Source organism: Rattus norvegicus, chromosome 7, assembly GCF_036323735.1.
Source record: "Rattus norvegicus strain BN/NHsdMcwi chromosome 7, GRCr8, whole genome shotgun sequence".
NCBI classification, from domain to species: domain Eukaryota; kingdom Metazoa; phylum Chordata; class Mammalia; order Rodentia; family Muridae; genus Rattus; species Rattus norvegicus.
In genome coordinates this window covers 100,461,439-100,478,976 of record NC_086025.1, presented here as the reverse complement: position 1 = coordinate 100,478,976, position 17,538 = coordinate 100,461,439, and the positions used below count along the sequence as shown (strand labels likewise).

At 44.6% G+C, this 17,538-nt stretch overlaps 2 protein-coding genes across 4 annotated transcripts in view; one reads left to right on the top strand and one right to left on the bottom strand.

The window, feature by feature from the left end:
* Positions 1–17,538, bottom strand: part of Tg (thyroglobulin) — a 184,898-nt gene that overhangs the window by 13,270 nt on the left and 154,090 nt on the right. For both annotated transcript variants that reach the window (NM_030988.2, NM_001270783.1), the window contains 2 exons: positions 9,539–9,703; positions 8,320–8,487 (listed from right to left, as the gene is read on the bottom strand). In NM_030988.2, coding sequence (NP_112250.2) covers positions 8,320–8,487; positions 9,539–9,703 — 333 coding nt within the window. The remainder of the gene's footprint in view (positions 1–8,319; positions 8,488–9,538; positions 9,704–17,538) is intronic.
* Sla (src-like adaptor) overlaps positions 5,137–17,538 on the top strand; it is a 50,374-nt gene continuing 37,972 nt past the window's right edge. The window contains exon 1 of one of the 2 annotated variants that reach the window (XM_039079357.2): positions 5,137–5,367. Coding sequence is in view for 1 of the 2 variants with exons in the window: in NM_178097.3 (NP_835198.2) it covers positions 5,357–5,367 (11 nt within the window). In the remaining variant the exon portion in view is untranslated. The remainder of the gene's footprint in view (positions 5,368–17,538) is intronic. The other variant, NM_178097.3, reaches the window with a different exon arrangement.

The following is a 17,538-nucleotide window of genomic DNA, read 5'->3' as shown; positions in this document are numbered from 1 at the left end:
CTGGCATGTCCACCCATGAGATGATCGATCAAAGACATGTCCCAGTCATAGAAAACCAACATCAGGAGACAGTGAGGATGACCAGAGGGACTGGCATTGCAAAAGGGCCATGTTTCTTTAATCTTCACATATGTTTTAGAAAGAAATAATTACATGTACCAATATCCACTAGGCATGTCATGTGTGCATGAGCATACATGGCCTAATCAGCTTCCACATAGCCACGGCCAGAGTCCAAGGTCACAGTAAAGAAAGACTCATCTATATATCACATTGTCTCATAGACCCCCAAATAAATCACACAAATAGCATGTACCCACCTTGCTTTTACCTTTGCTATGTGAGAGTTATCCTTCATTTATTCTAGGCTAATAATAATGGTTTTCACCTACTCACCTGCTGTCTATCATGATGATTTTCTGAGTTCCAAAGGTCTGGGGTAACTCAATTGAATGATTCTCAATGATTCTGATTGCCGAAATAGCTCATAATAAAATGGCTACCAAACCTGTCCCATATCTCCTGTCACTTACAGCTTGATGTTGAGTATTTCCCAATTGTGTTCCAGGAGCCCAGTGCTGGATGTGGCATCACCTTACTTCCTGCTCCAATTCTAAGCTAGGGGAGTCTGTGCCTCCTTAGGGCCATCATACAGAAGGTCAGCATGGGTTGGTATTTAGCCCAGGCCTTATCGTACATGGGGGCAGCCATTCATTCTGTAGCTCTAACAACCAAGAGCCAGAGTTACACTAAAAACACAGGACCACTAGGATGGGAGGAAGTCAACACATGGTGCATGGCCCAGGGCACTGACAACACTGAATTGGGAATCAATATGAGGGTTCAAGTATCTACTGCCAGATATGAGAGGCCTTGGAAGAATGATTTCATTTTTTCTGACCCTGACATCTTTAAAGTGCAGAGAATGGTGTTGTCCCAGCTCTCCTTTGCTTCAGAGAGGATTAAGGCACCTGGGCAGTCACCTATAGAATCCCACGGCCAAGTTGTGTGTCTATGTGTGATGCCAGTTAAGAGCACCTAAGAAGTTCTAGCACAAGGACCTGCCTGGAGCCAGAAATCCAAGCTTGGTTCCCAATCCTTCTCATTCCCCAGTATTGTGGCTTTGACTTGTCCTGTAACCTTACCAATCCTTGTGTTCCTCATGTGCAAATTGGTGTTAACTGGAATCTAGGTTGCAGTGTTGACTTGAGAATTCACAATGATAGCCTAAAACACCCTGGTCAAGTTATGACATAGGGCACTTAATAAAAGAGACAAACTTGTATTAACTGTCGGTTTGACTACCTTCAATGAGAAAACTAAAGGAGAAAACCTAAAGGTCCTATACCACATTACCACAGAATACAAAAAGCCTCATGTGTCTGGCTACATGGAGGAAGGCTCCTTTCTTTCACTTATCTTCTCTTCTTTGTGTGGATACAATGAATATCTGAAGGACTGTGTAAGTATTGATAGCTGAACTATGGAAAAATGTCAAATTCCCTGGTCTGTTGGCTGAGATCCCAGTCCTCAGCATAGGCAGTGAGGAGTAGGGAAGGAGAAAACCCTGATAGCCACTCTCTGTCTCTGTGTTTTGCAATCCCCTGAACTTATGCAGAAATGGTGGTGAGGAAGACTTTGTTCTGAGGCCCTAGGTGATGTACAACCACAGTGGAATCCATGGACACTTGGAAGGAATTGTTTACCTCCACTTGCTAACATGAGGGAGCGCCAGAGAGGGCCAGATACCAAGCCCCTGTGTTCCACCAGTCGTATAGGGGAGTACTGTGCAAAGTGAAAGAAGTGGCTTTCCCTTGCTGATGTACGTGTGAAGATTCTTTTTTTTTTTTTTTTAAGTTTAATGTTCATTTATTTATTTTTTTTTATTAACTTGAGTATTTCTTATATACATTTCGAGTGTTATTCCCTTTCCCGGTTTCCGGGCAAACATCCCCCTCCCCCCTCCCCTTCCTTATGGGTGTTCGCCTCCCAACCCTCCCCCCATTGCCGCCCTCCCCCCATAGACTAGTTCACTGTGGGTTCAGTCTTAGCAGGACCCAGGGCTTCCCCTTCCACTGGTGCTCTTACTAGGATATTCATTGCTACCTATGGAGTCAGAGTCCAGGGTCAGTCCATGTATAGTCTTTAGGTAGTGGCTTAGTCCCTGGAAGCTCTGGTTGCTTGGCATTGTTGTACTTTTGGGGTCTCGAGCCCCTTCAAGCTCTTCCAGTTCTTTCTCTGATTCCTTCAATAGGGGTGTGAAGATTCTTGATAAGACGCTCAGCCTACCTGTGCTGCAGAGGAGCAGGACCAAATTAGGAAGGTTTAAATTTACTTCCAGCCCAAGTCTCAGGCCTTCTATCCAGATGTCCTCACCTCCTGAAAGCCACCAGCCATGCATAACCAATGAATGTCCTTCCTCTGTATGTACTCTTGCTTACCTAGAGGCATCTTCCTGCCATGCTTTCAACCTAGTGAGGTAGACTGGATTCATTATTTGATACTTCTATCTGCTTCCTCCTGTCTTGGACCCCCCCCCAATTGCGCTCCACATGCCAGTTCTGAGAGTTACCCACCTCCTCACCTTTTCAGTCAAAGTATGGAGCATACCATACTCTCCTGTTGGGCAGGACTCAGAAAGCTCTTAATCTATATCTATTTGCACACTGGATCCTCACAAGGTTCTGCAGGGTTGTTAAGCCACTGCTAGTCGGAGGAGTAAGAGAGCACAGCAGGATTCCTATAGGAGAATCTCGAGGGCTTCAGAGCTTGCCTGAGTTCAGGTGCCCATGGTTCTCTAGAGCATTGCTTCTCAACTTTTCTGATGCAGTGACCTTTTAATACAGTTCCTCAAGTTGCAGGGACCTCCCCAACTATAAAATTATTTTCATTGCTATGTCATAACTGTAATTTTGCTACCATTATAAATAATAATGTAGACATCTGTGCTTTCTGATGGTCTTAAGCAACCCCTATGAAAGGGTACACCTTCTAAGGAGTTGTGATCGCTGCTCTAGAGCTTCTGAGGATCTTTTGTCTATTGGGTGGACAAAACCTGAAGACTGACCTATTGCCTGTTAGAAATGGAAGATTCAAGATGAGCCTGATGTGAGTTGACCTGAGATCGAGTATGGTTGGGTTGGAGAGATTCACAAATGAGCGAAGTGCTCTATCAGGTCCCTGTGTCCTGTCCAAGTTGGCTTCAGGAGACAGAGAGGCATGTCCTCTGTTCAACCTTCATGACCTTCATTTATCTGACTGTTCTTTATCCAGTGGTTCAGGGTCCATGCAGGGCAGGCACTATGACTGCAAGCTGACCCCATGCTGTTTCACTTCCAGCAGCATTTGCCTTCACTTCTTTTTGGGAACTCTTTCTGGGCCTTTGTGGCACTAAACCTTTCTGGATTTCTCTTGATCTTACAGCTCACAGTCCATATATCAATCAAGCGGCACCCAGATCAGATGATCTCTCAGGTTCTTCCTGAAAGGATTCAGAGCTCCTTGCATGTGCACAGCACCATAGTCTGGGCCCCTGCTTCCTTATTACCCAACCCTCATTGAGGTCTTGATTGGCTGCTAGAATGCTTGTGTTTTTATTTTGTAAGGGGTATTTAACACAAGAATTCACTGCTTGAACATACACTGGAATCTCCCAACATTGCCGTTCTCTCTCTCTCTCCCTCCCTCCCTCCCTCCCTCCGTCCCTCCTTCCCTCCTTCCCTTTCCTTAAACTCCTTCCTCTGCTTCCTCTAATATTCTTCAGGTTCCCTAGGTTATGTCCTTCCTTGTCTGCCAGATAGCCCATTCCCATTCTGGCTTCTATATCTCTCCCGTTTATCTTCAGATGTCCATATTCTATGGTTGTCTCTTTTTCCCATGCAGGTTTCAACCCAAAAGACCCCTCTGTTAGGTTGTCATTGTCCACTTCTAAAGTGTGTCTCCCTTTCTACTGTTTCTTTTGTAGCCCTCTGGCTCTGCTTTCTCTAGGGCACCTCTCAAGACCTAAAACGGCTAGTGTACTTATTTATGCATCATTGTTTCTTATCTGAGGGAGCTCTTCAAGTCAGGAGTTCTGTCTGGGTGCTCAGAACTTTCTCCCAAAGCCTAGAAGACCTCAGCAATGGGGTATTTAATAAAACATGGTGGTGCTTACATGAATCACACAGGAACCAGTGTTCAGTACTTACTACAGAGCTATGTGACAATGGCCAACCTTCTATCAGATGTGGCAGAATTAGTGTCAAGTGACTAACAAAATATTCTCCTATTATTTTCTTTTAAAAATTACAGGAGAAAATATGACGATGCTGTAATGACAATATACTAGTGATTCTAGTTTGACTTGCACTCTATGTCAACAGTCATTAAACATTTTTTAAATATTTTAGGGGTAGTAAGTCCACTTGTCTTAACTCCAGGGAGAACCTTTGAAGCACTAGATGAGGAGACATGGAGTATCAGGCTCTGAGGTTCTCGGTCTCAGTGAGGATGGGAAGGTCACAAAATGTTAGGTAGGGCATCCTGGAGCCGGAGCCCCACAGTCCCTTCCTGGTGAGAGCAGTCTCCATTCTTAGATGTGCAGAAGGCAGACGGCTCACTATGCTACCTAGAAGCTATAATCTCCTCAGCACTGACTAGCTAAGCAGCTTGTCTAAGCCACATGGTCAAAACTAGGAATTGACATTCATTCTCCCATTCATGTCTTCCTAGGTCAGACGTAGCATGAGAATTTGGGGTAGTGGTACCTCTTTTCAAGAAATACCCCCTCTCTCTTCTCTGTATGTGTCTGTCTGTCTGTCTGTTTGTCTGTCTCTCTCTCTCTCCCTGTCTCTCTCTCTGTCTCTTACACACACACACACACACACACACACACACACACACACACACACACACTGAGGATTCCTGCATCCGCCTCTTACTACGAGCTACTTGCAAGGATTTGATACTGCTGTACTAGGGCTCATGCCAGCAACTTGGCTGCCAGGTGCAGCTTTCCAACTCTCAGACACCCCCCCCACAGGCCCCCACTGCACCTGCTCTTCAATGAGGCCAACTTCTAGCCAAGCCCAGGGCACAAGAAAGCAACACTAAGCTTTGGGATTTTCTTGTCTTCCTCAGAGATGCTTGGAGGAGAATCAGAACTGTGAATCTTGGAACAAAACTGCTTTTGATAATGCAAATTTAGTCTTGGTTAATGCAGACAGACTGTCAACTTCAGCAGTCAGGAGAAGGGAGGGGGCTAACTCCTCATCTCAGAGACCAGTGAAGAATTTCAATAGAATGCTTCGACTTCCGAAATAAGATCCTTCTAAGCGAGCGGAGGCTTTCTACCTTTCCAGTCATCTTTGTGGCCCCCATGCTCTGCAGGTATGTCTCTGGGTGTAATGAGAAATCCTTGGGGGGACAATAGTGGCCTGGGTGACCGGGGTGAGAGTCTTCAGGATTTGATGAAGTCCTTTCCACCCTCCCTCTTTGGTCTAAGGGTATTTGGTGGTCTGTGCTGAGGGGATGGTTGGTCCTGAGGTCTGAATGAGGGTTAGGAGGCACCTATTCCTTCCCTGGATGGTGTGTGTTTGTGGGCTGGCCTCCAGCTGCCATTTCTACAACTGCTGTGAGGAAGAAATGTGTGTATCTGTTTTAGCATCTATGTGCACTTTTGCTGTGATTTGGAAAACTGGCCTGAGGTCAGATTATTCAGTGGGTATAAGTCCTTTGTATTTCTTCTTAGAAGCAGGGTCATTAACTATTCTACTAAGGAGTTAAGTATAAAAATATCTATCATTTATTCAGGTCCAACTATTTTCTTGACAGCGGAGTGTGTTTATGTCCTCTGGGCATATTCAGCAGGATCTCCTTGGTAATTCTCCCAATTTGCAGATAGAGAAACTAAGTCTCAAGTTTGGGGAATGCAAATGCTTCAGACTGCAGTCAGAAGACATCCAGGACTTTTGCTTGTTCTTTTGAAAGGAGGCCAAGGGGCGGGATTTGTTTTGTTCTCGATCATTTGTCACTCAGGTGCAGTGGCACTATGGGTAATGATCCTCACCCTACCTTTTGTCGTCAGGGATGTGATGCTCACCTCTCCAAAGAGCATGTGCATATCCATTTCTACATGTTTGGCTTGTTAATTGTCGATGTTCTGATCTGAACATTACCTTCTTAGAGGGCAGGAATCCAATTGGTAGTGATGTCCACCATAACCAGCCCTGCACCTGGAATGCCATAAATGACCGGTCTACTTTCACTAGCAAGTAGGCGCTTTTGTATACTCATGCTGTGTGCCCTGCTCAGCTAGACATGGTGATTTCATGTTTAGGGTCTCAGAAGGGATACCAAATAAAATAAGACCTTTGGAGCTTGAGGAGAGAGAACAACATGTTCTAGGAGAGGAAACTGCACATGTTACATCCTTAAGCCTAGCTAAGGAACACCAAAGATATGGAATTACTATGGCCATTCAAGGTGACCAGGGAGGGCACAGAAGGGAGTAATTCAGATTCCATTAAACAGATCTCTGGGGGCTACTGTCAAGATACAGCTCTGACTCCTGGAGAGAAGACTGGCTGATAGAAGCCTTGCAGGTTAAGAGAAAGTGAGGCGAATCTTGAGCCACTGTTGCTAAGCCTGAGAATAGGAGTCCGCTGGGAGGACTGTGGTGGGTATGTGAGTTTGAGTGTGGATACAAGTGGCCCTAGAAGCTCCTTAGAAACTAAGGATGAAGAGCTATAGGCATCTGAGTCAAGATGATCAGCAGTCTGGGCTCAAGTGGGGGAAAGTCTGAATGGATAGCTAGGCTGGAGGTATATGCCCCCTCTGATTAGGGACTGGTATAGAGAGCGGGGCTCTGACTTTCTATCAAACATTGGTTCTTCCACTCCATCTTCTAGGCAAGCAGTGACCAGGTATAATCACCAGACACAATAGTATACAAGAACTCAGCAAGTCCGAAATGGGTGACCAGAGAGACAGAAAGGGTTGACAGTGAGCAATGTACCAAGGCCTACTCCCAGTGGGTGGGGCCTGAAGAAACACAAACATGTGCACTGGCCTCCAGGGCATGCAGACTTTCCCAGCAGGGCTGGTTCAGCAGTGAGCCTCCCTGCCATATGTTACCATGTTCCTTTCTGAGTGAACAAAGGGAATTTTGCCTACACCTTGGATAACTCAAGGAGAATTGAAATACTGCACTGGGGAAGGATTCCTGGTCCTGTAGTCTGTGGGCAATGACAGAAAGTTCCTAAAACACCACTGGGATGGTGCTAGGGAGGGTGAGCCCCTGGCAGCCACAGAGCCAAGCAGCCTTCTTATGCTTGGCTAGCATAATTGAGGAATTGGACGTGGGCTAAGTCTGATCCATTGTAGCCCATATCTACCAGCAGGAGGCTACTTTTGTCACTAGTTGGGAACTACTGAAGGTAGTGTAAGAAGCACCTGCTAGGGTGGCCCTCACTTACCCATACTCCCTATCTGAGATGACCCGTAAGGTGAGACTCTGATAGTACCTCTTCCTCCTTTAATGACTAAGAGACAGGATGATTATTCAGTATGTTTCCAGAGCAAGCATCGTGAGGATAGGGTCTCTTACCCAAAGACAACATGTCCTCTCTCACAGAGAAATATTTCAAGGAAAAAGTTATATTCTGTGTAATTTATCCTATTTGTGGAGAGAGCAGCAGCAGACATTAAGCCATTCTGTTTTACAACTCCCGAGGCAGTCATGTTAACTACTTGGTTTATCTGTCCACACTGTGATCTTTTCATGAAGAAACACACAAATATATACATGTGCATACATGTATAGACTTGCTTCTTAAACATGAGTGGTAACTCAGCTCCATTTTCTCTACATTTTTGCTTTCTCCTTAGCTGCCTACCACAAGCATCCCTCAAGCAAGTCGAGAGACTGAGCTCATGCTTTTAATAGCTGCATAATATTTAGCAGCTGGAGTGTATCTTAATTTAGTCAACCAGACATCTGGGTTTCTTCCCACTTTTTCCTGCAACAATTAACACTGTGAAAAATATCCCTGCACACATGCTGTGAAAGAGCTGTACTTTTTGCTTGTGGCAAGGTGTCCCTGTGGCTGAGAAGCCCTGTTCAGCTTCTGCTCTAAGCTCTTTGCAGTGATTGATTCCCAGCAGCAATTTGTAGGCTTTAGTCACCTCTTGTAAATGTCTTAGTTCTGAACCCAGCTTCCCCCATGACTACCTTCCGGCTCCTGTATCCTTGGTACACAGTCCTCCATCAGCCAGAAGAATAGTCAGTAGTTCCTGACTTAGTATTCCAGCAGGAGGCTGCAGAGGCCTCCCTTTACCTACCTTCACAGCCTTTGCCCTGTTGATAAGCCCATCGTCCTGAGAACCTCCTATGAGCAGATCCACCTTCACTGGCAGAGGCCTCTTCAACCGTCTGGAAGGAAGTTCACGTAGGTACTGGCCATCGACCACAGGACCCCAGTAGTGGAAAGGGCCACTCACAGCCAGGAGCTGCAGGGTGAGAAAGAAGGCCATTACTTGCATGCATTTTAGTTTCCTTTAAGAAAACCACAATCTTAGTGTTGGCTATGCAGCTGAAATTGACAATTGTAGCCAAGAGCTAGCTAATGGTCCTAAACAGGGACAGAGACCAGAAAGGCCTCTGTGAAAGGAACTCAGCAAGATGGAACCTGGTCCTTCTTAATCTCTGGAGCCCCATAACTCTGCCTCTTAGTGCCTTATGATGTCCGCCTTTTGCAAGACTCTACATTGTCTTGCTTAGTGGGATCTAAAACATGAATGTTCAAGTTCTAACTCCAGCTGGGCTCTAATGGAAAGCAAGGGTCAAATGAATAGGACAACAGGCAAGTAAGACCTCCTGTGACAGGGACAGTGGCTAGGCAGCCAATCTCTCCTCAGCAATGCTTAGCCCCCAAGAGACCTTTCCAGAGCCTATTGGCTGAAGCAACAAGAGGTTTCCAGGAGGAACAGGAAGTAGAGGAAGGGCTTAAAGTCAGTATCTGTAGCAGGTGACACTAAACAGCATAGCCCATATAGGAGAAGATGAGGACAAGACTGAATCTACATCTTAGGGTCCAGATTTGTTATGAGGATCAAGCCTGCTCATGCTTTCTTTGCCAACGTCAGAGGCAGCCAGAGACCCAGGCTAAAAGCAAGGTCATTACTGGTAGAAAGAGATGCACAGCTGTTGATCTAAGGATCTCTGACTTAACTTTGTGCCTCTATGGTTCTAGCATTGGATGTGACCCTTCTCAAGTTCTATTTCATTTCATCTCTCAACTCTATGTAACCATTATAGGTTCCACTCTATACATAAGACATCCAAATGACTGAGGAACAATCTCCCATCAGCAGTCTTATATGTTCTTTGTAGCCTGTGGCTCCTGCAAAGACTGGGACACAGGAGACACTTTTATCTTTAGTTGGTCATTCATTGGGTGAATATTGGTGGAGAAGATCATCACACTTCCTTGATAGACCTTGGACTTCCGTTTGTAAAAACAAGAGATTATCCTTCCCCAACCTGCAAAGCAGCACCCACCTTGGTCTGAGCTTCATTGAGAATGTTGGCAGGCTTCTGGCGGAAGCAGGAGACCACTTCCTGGACGGATGAGTTAGGGCATCCAACCTCCTTTGCCAAGGCTGCAGCTTGCTGTTGGGCCCTATCTGGGCTGATAATTGCAGCCGGTGACAATGCTGAGCCTCCCTGAAAAAAAAAAAAGAGCTGGGGTTGGACTGACAATCTGTACAGATTTAACTGTGGCTTAGGACTCTTGGGTCTTAGCAGAGTTCTGTAGCTTCTCCCATACGCAGACACATGGGATCCTTTGATATGCAACATGTATGAATGTCAGGGTTGACCTGCACATAACAGCTTTCTGTGTAAACTTGAACAAGTCAGTGCAAAACTTGGTTTCCTTATTTGTGAAGGGAGGTGCCAGTCTTGCTGTGCATGCTAAAGAAGTATATTGAGGTCAAGGGTGATAGTTCTGAGTATGGACTGGAAAAGTTTCTGGTAAAAGCACTATGCAAAGTACAGCTTTATCTACCTCCTCTCCAGGGAGCTCCTTAAGTAGTAAGGTTTCCTGATTCTCAGATGTACTTGAATGTGAAAATAGAGGCTCCCTAGAAGACACCATCATTCCAGGTTACAAAGAGGTATGTATATAAGAGACTGAGAAGTTGGTGCCTGGTCAGACATACCACCAGATGGGAGCACCTAGAGCTCAGCAATTCTGTCACTGAGGCTCTGAAGGCTACTTAGCATGAATATGAGGACTGTACACTTGAGATTAGTTTTCTAGCACAAGTGGCCAACTTCTCTGAGAAGCCCATTGTTAATAAGTGGCACACCAGGGACCTGAGCACAATGGTCACACACTCAGCTACTGTGAGGCAGACTCTCACACATGCCTGGGAGGCTCCTGATGGGAGAATGTTATACCTATCCCATATTGATGGCTGGTTCTTAGTCCTTAGAGGGACCTGTGACCAGAGCCTGAGGCCAAGCAAGCAGTGGGAAGCTCATCGGAGGAACAGGAAAGTACATAGGGTGGGCAGGAGGAGGACTGAAGACCTAGTAGCTATATATAGCTTGATGACCAAGGCACTTTCCTATATCACTGAATGGTACAGATAAGGACAGAGCCTGGGCTGCAGACACAAGATAGTGTGAGGCAGCATAAAGGGGGTTTGTCTTTTACTGTGTTCTATACACTAAACTCAGCCTGATGGTGCCTCCTGCAAGATGTGCATGACAGACTCCTCTAAGCATTAGCATCTACAAACAAGAGAGGATCCACTAGACTCCTCATGAGAAGCAACAGAGGTGCAGGTCAAACTTACAGCCAGCCAGGGCTTAGAGTACAGTGACCTTCGTAACATAACATGAGTGTTAGTTTTACACCCTTGATTTATTTTTGTAACACCAAGTGGTTAGCTGCTTTTAAAAACCACTTGCTATGTTCTTGTAACAGAATGTTACTCACACTAGAGTTATTCACTCCGCAGCACAGCATTCTGTGCTGCAAAGTGCAGGGGTGTGGTGGTGTCAAGTGGACCAGTCCTGGTTGTCAACCTTCCTACAGCAATGGTTCTCAGCCTTCTTAATGCTGCTACCCCTTAATACAGCTCCTCTTGTGGTATCCCCAACTATAAAATTATTGTTACTGCTACTTTAGAATTATAATTTTGCTACTGTTATGAATAGTAATGTAAATTCCTGCTAGGATGTTTTTAAGTAACCCTTATGAAAGGGTTGTTTGATTGTCCTGCCAAAGGTCATGACCCATAGATTGATAACCAGTAGCCTACAGGAATGCCTGAGGACAAGAGGATTTCAGGGTGGGCCTCTGATGTTTTCAATATTTCTGCTAGCTATAAATAGCAGGAGTTCTTGATATGCAGAGGAAGTGGGTAAAGGCGTGGGTTTCACTGACACTGTAAGATAGCTTAGAGAACTTTCCTCTCTTTTATTGTTGTGATCAATCTTTTTGAAACCTTGCTCTTTGTGGAAAATCAACAGTTAAACAGGCTGTTCTCATTTGGGGGCATTTGTTAGGATCTACAGCTGGTGGTCCTTGAGGAACAGAGACTGGGTCAAAAAAAAAAAAAGGAAAAAGAAAAAAACAACAAAAATACCTGATCTTAGAGGAAAGGGACAGGACCAGAATTCCAACACTGTCTCTCTGATGGTGTCATTCAGAAATTGTGCCTTCAGTGTGCCCAAGAGGACTCCCTCTTACACTGTCCTTGAAGAAGTTATTATCTGGCAAGGCAGCAGAGGCACATTTTTTTGGGGGGCGTGTGTGGAAATCTTGCTGTCCCAGGTGTGCCCTGATTGGCCTTGCCTTAAGAGATCAATGTTCTTATGCAGGAAGAGAGTCCTGAGAAACCCCCTCTATCTCCTTCCTATGCCTCAGTTCTCCTTGCATTCTTTCTGTGAGGTAGAAGGAAAGGAAAAGATGGGAAACTCATACCCACCTCCTCACCAGTCAGCGCCAGGCTTGCATGGGCTGTGACAGCCTCAGCTCAGAAAGAGACAAAAGAACAACAACAACAACAACAACAACAACAACAACAACAACAAAAACCAAACAGAGGAGTTAGGTGCACTTCTGTGCAACATATTCAGAACAGCCCATGAATCCTCACCCTAGACGTGTCAGGAAGTTGGCAGAAGTGAAGTTGTGCACCCCACATCTCACAGCAGGGAAGGGACAAACATGAGATACATCCCAGGCAGCCAGCTACACTTCCACACTCTACCCACTATGCATTAGCAGGCTTGTCTGTGCCTTGTTCCCTGCCTCTCTCTGTGAAAAGCAGGGCCAACACCCGGTAGGAAGACCCTGCCTTAGAAACAGACAGACTGGGGTTTTGGTTCCCGTGAGGACTGCTATTTTGTCATTTCCCAACTTCCATGGAAGAGCTGTGTGATCAACAATTCCAAAGATGATACGGGACAATGATGCAAAAGAGCCTCATACTGTAATCAGCCGACAGTGAATGTGAATGCTAATTATCATTAGGAGTGGTATTAACTATTGGTTTCTTTCCCACAAAGCAATGTGTGATCCAGCTTCTTGCTGAGAGGAAGCATATATGTGACTCCACAGCACTGTAACACTGAGGAGCACTGCCAGCTCCCACTGGGTTACAGACTCCAGTGAATTCAACCATCATTTGCTACTGAAGAAGGATCCACCTAAAAGTATTTTGAGTCTGATTTTATCTAGAGTGTCTTATGTCCTGTCTTATGTCCTCAAGCTGTGGTCAGACATAAGGGTTTTCAAAGTACACACTGTGCTTACCAGTCTGCACACCAGAGTGACCCTATGCTATTGGGGTCAGGACAAAGGCTAGAATTCTTATGCATTGAGAACTCCAGGGATGGAGGGCTGGGCACCTGTATGCCTGGAGAACTCTGCAGAAAGGCAGGACTTGAGAGAACTTAGAGAAAATGAGCAGAAAGGGGCACTGGCAGGTAACTACTACTAGAGAGCGTCAAGGATGGCAGATAGGTTGGGAATGTTGAAGAAAAAAACTGGGCTCTAAAGATCTTAGCATCCTTGTAAAGAGCTATATAGGAAGGAGCCAACACACAGAATGGATGGGGAATAAGGTGAGCTTTCTAGGAGGAGGAGAGGACTCTGCATAGAAGATGTTGAGAAGTAAGATTTGAAGACAAGTCAATGTCAGCCAAGTGAGAGGGGTCACCACGAACCCTAGGGTGCAAGGCAGGCTTCTATAGCTAGACATCCTTGGGGATTTTGGACAGACTATTCTAAGTGTTTAGGAATATCACTGCCTACATCTGTACATGGTCACATTGAAATGGCTTGAGCACACAGCAGACCTTTGAGCAATGACTGAATATGATGAGTGCCTCGGGGATGTGGATGACTGAAGGCAGAACAACTAAGTGATTTTTCTACCACTGGCTAGAGCTGTGTGTAAAATACCCATTTAATATAGACATGCAGGGCAGAAGTGAACTGGGACAAAGGGCAGGATTCTGCTTGATACTCTTAGCGCTAGAGGAGCTGGAGGAGCTGGAGGGGCTGGAGGGGCTGGAGGAGCTGGAGGAGCTGGAGGAAGCATCTGAGGCAGGAACCCAGCCCAGCCTGCTTGGTGGTCCAGAGATTCTGAGTAGAGATCAGAGCCAGAGAGCATGTCCACTGCTTTATATCCTTCTTTTCCTGGAAATCCAACCAAGCCTGAGCCTATCACTGAATTCCAAGGACTTTGAAATTGGAGCATGCTTCTGAGAGGTAAGGAGAACCTGGAGACAGACCTAGAAACTGTAGCAAAGAGACTTTCAAAGATGGTTCCCGTCTAAGTCTGTGTTAACGTTCTCTTGTATGCCTTTAACCTGGAGTCATCCCTTTGCCTGATTCTGGGACCATGAGTCTTACTGAAGTCTGAGCATTTCAGTTTTGTCAAAACCTTAACACGAGTACTGACAATAGTTAATGTAACTTCCATATTGAAACTATAATCTGTAAAATCATAGATCATTTCACTTTTCTTCCTCTTTGAAATCAGACTTCTTGGTTTTTACTTAGGCTGTGGAACTTGAGTGGGAAGAGCCAAGGTATGGCTTGCTATTGCTCAGTGTCCCTTGCCTGTCAGATGATAGTGATCTACTGTGGTCCTCCTAACAGGAACGGAGTGGTAACTGATGCAAGACAAAACCAAGGGCACTTTTGCAAGTAGAATTTGAAGGTGACTAAGTGTACATGTACATATGCATATATTCATGTGGAAAGTGAAAGGCATTCAGCCTTCGTGAGTGGCCTCTTAAAAGCTGGGACACTAATTTCTGTACATTTTTATTCTGTGATCTCTGCAACAACCCTCTGCATATTAGTAACCCTACCCACTTTACAGATTGGGAGAACACAGTCCAGAAGGGGAAAATGAGGTGTATGAGATCTTGAGACTTGTAATAACAACCCAAGTTAAAAAGCTTTTAGCTTCCCCCATGATCTACCACTTCCCACTACAGTCCCACCTTAGCATAGCACTTCGTGAATTCTCATTCTCATTATGAGTGACTGACAGGTGGCAGCCAATAAGGAAGAAATTTATAAGGGTTGTCAGAGAGTGGGAAGATGATATGGGGATCTTTCTTCCCCTGTGTCAGTCAGGAGTGCATGATGCAAGACAGACTTAAATGGGGCTCTGTAAAGAAGACTCATGACTGTAGACTGGGAAGGCACAAAGACAGAGAACACTGTCCTCTGAAGTCTCTTGGCAAATGTTTACAACCTCTCTGCATTCTGCTCAGTACAGATCCATTATCTACAGAGCCTCTTCTAAATACCCCACACCTTCCTTAGGAGAGAAGCAAACATTGCTTATTTTTATGTTCTGTGTATGCCTCACATCGTCTCTAGAATTTCCATAGATTGAGGAAGAGCATCAAAGATGTTTAATAGCTTCCTGGTACCCAGCAGAAGAGGATGAAACCCAAGTATTGTGATTCCAGTGTGCTTTTCCATGACAATGCACTGTTTCAGTAGATGGCAGAATCCAGGTGAGATTGATAGGCAGTCTGTTCCAACTCTTCACCCTATTACCTGCCCCCACCCCAAGATTGCTTAGATATTTCAACTTTGCCAATTCCCAGAGCCCTCTATCCATTCATTCATAAAGGGTCAGCTGTAGAGTTTCACCAGCTCCTTATAATTCCAACAGTGTTGTCCATAAAATATCATTGCCGATGCAACTAGAAAGGCATTTAGGTGATATTTTAAAAGCTGATTCCACATTATAGTATGACTGATCTTTGCCATGGGACCACAGTCATTTGTACTTGTCACATAAATAAAGCTACAAGTAAATGGTATGGCTAAGGACCCTGAAGAGCACTTCATAGGGAAATGAGTGGTGAGGTAGAACAAAACCCCATAGGAACAGGGTCCGGGTGAGGGGACAGGCTCCAACAGAAACCTCAAAGACCCCAGTAACCCCTTTTTGGACATTCCTTTTGTTTGGAAGATTAGTATGGGATTTGGACCTATTTCCTTTCCTCTATGTCTCAAAGACCTGACAGAACACCTTTTGCCATCTGTTAAACATGTCATGTTTAATTGGCTTTGTCACCCTCTGACTGTCAGAATCCACTTAAGTGCATGGTAGTTAAAATTACTGGCTTTCCAGACCAAGGTGTCACTCTTGAAAAATGCCATCCTAGTAATTTCTGAGGTGGGATCTGTACCCCATCATAAAGAGAATTTAAGGTACAGCCCCAGAGCCTGCCTCCACTGCTGCCAAAGAGCACTTTCTCCACATACATGGTCCTCATAGCCCTTCACAATTGATTCAGAACAAGAATTTCAAAGGATCTTTCCTGCTTCTCCCTATCACATTCCTGAGTCCAGCCGTCTAGCAGTCCCTGAGACTATGGGGAGAAAAGGACAGCTGGGTTCATGGGTGGCAGGGGAGAGATTAAACTATGGTTCAATACTTTTTGTCATTGTTCAGTTTTTAATAATTTTTTAGGAAGGCCTAGCCACATGTCACTTATGGGTAGCTTTGTAGAAGAAGTACCTTTTCTTAGTTTTACAGTTGGGGTCTGAGATCTGCATGTCTTCCTCTTAACAAGAAGACTCAAGACTCAAGACCTTGTCTGCCCTAGGAAGTATAAGTGTAGAGCATGGCCTGATGGGACAATAGACTTTGGGAATATAGAATAACCAGCTGGGAGCCTGTTGGAACAGTCCACAGCTGTAATGACCTGTCTAAGAGACTGGAAGAGATGTTGGACAGAGAGGCAGAAGTTACCTAGAGTGGGTAGAGACAATATGCTGCTCTAACAGGGGTCTCTACACACTACAGGAGATAGAATGATTGAGGGAGACAGTCTTTTCATCCCTGTGGCTCTGGCTTCCCATGCCTATTTGGGACATTCTGAACTCATAGTCTGTTTGTTCACATGGGCTTGGCACTTTGCTGGCAGAGTTCACTTCCTCATCTCAAGGTCTGAGCCCAGTTCCCACCAGGATGAGGGCACTGATGGCCTGAGCTACTTACTCAAGCAGATCCTTACTTCAAATGCTACCCTGAGTAGTCTTGTGGTCTCTTGCTAGCTAAGGTTATGGTGGACTCTATAAGAAGAACATGCATACTTTTGCCCTCCATATTTGTTATATCCTTGAAGTCTATACCTTTAAATCTGTCAGATGAAAGCAAGTATAAGTTATTGTTATTTTGAAGAGATATGGGAAGACTAATTCACAAATAGACTTTCAGGTTGGGGTTCTTGCTAAATTCTTCTCATTCCCCATCTCTTAAATAGGTATGTGACAATGTCACTAGAGATGCATTGGGAGCATGGGTTATGAGGTTAATCCTCACAGATGAGCTATGTACAACCTTAGTGAATTAAAGCCCCAAGGCTTCAGTTACTTTGGGTTTAAAGTAAGGGTGAGAAAAATACCTTACTTACATATTTGTTAGGAGGAAGTTTTAAGGCAGCATTAAAGGGCTTATGTGTACCAAGCTTCCAGTAAACAGTACAAGTGTTTTTAGATAATCTAAGCAATAATTCAGAGAATTTTTGTGACCATCAAATGAAATCACAGGTATGAAAAGATGTTGTAAGCTATAAAATTTCTCCATATAAATATCTACTATTAATATTCCTACTGATGCTCAAACTATATTTGGTGAACTGTTCTTTAGTCCAATGATTTTTTTTACTTTTGTATGTTTTTATTAATCCCACAGATTCATGATTGAGACAAACTTTACTAGAGCAAATTATAAGCATTACGCAACTTAATTTTGACTTTGAAGGGACAGTTGTCTTAATAGTCCAATGATTCTAAGTCTATAGGCTGTGATCCCTTTGGGGTTGAATGATTCCTTCATAGGGGTTGCCTAAGACCAAGACTAAGTCTGTGCTAAGACTAAGAACAGATATTTACATTATGATTCATAACAGTAACAAGATTACAATTATTAAGTATCAACAAAAGTAATTTTATGGTTGGGACCACCATAGCTTGAGGAAGTGTGTATAAAGGTCGCAAG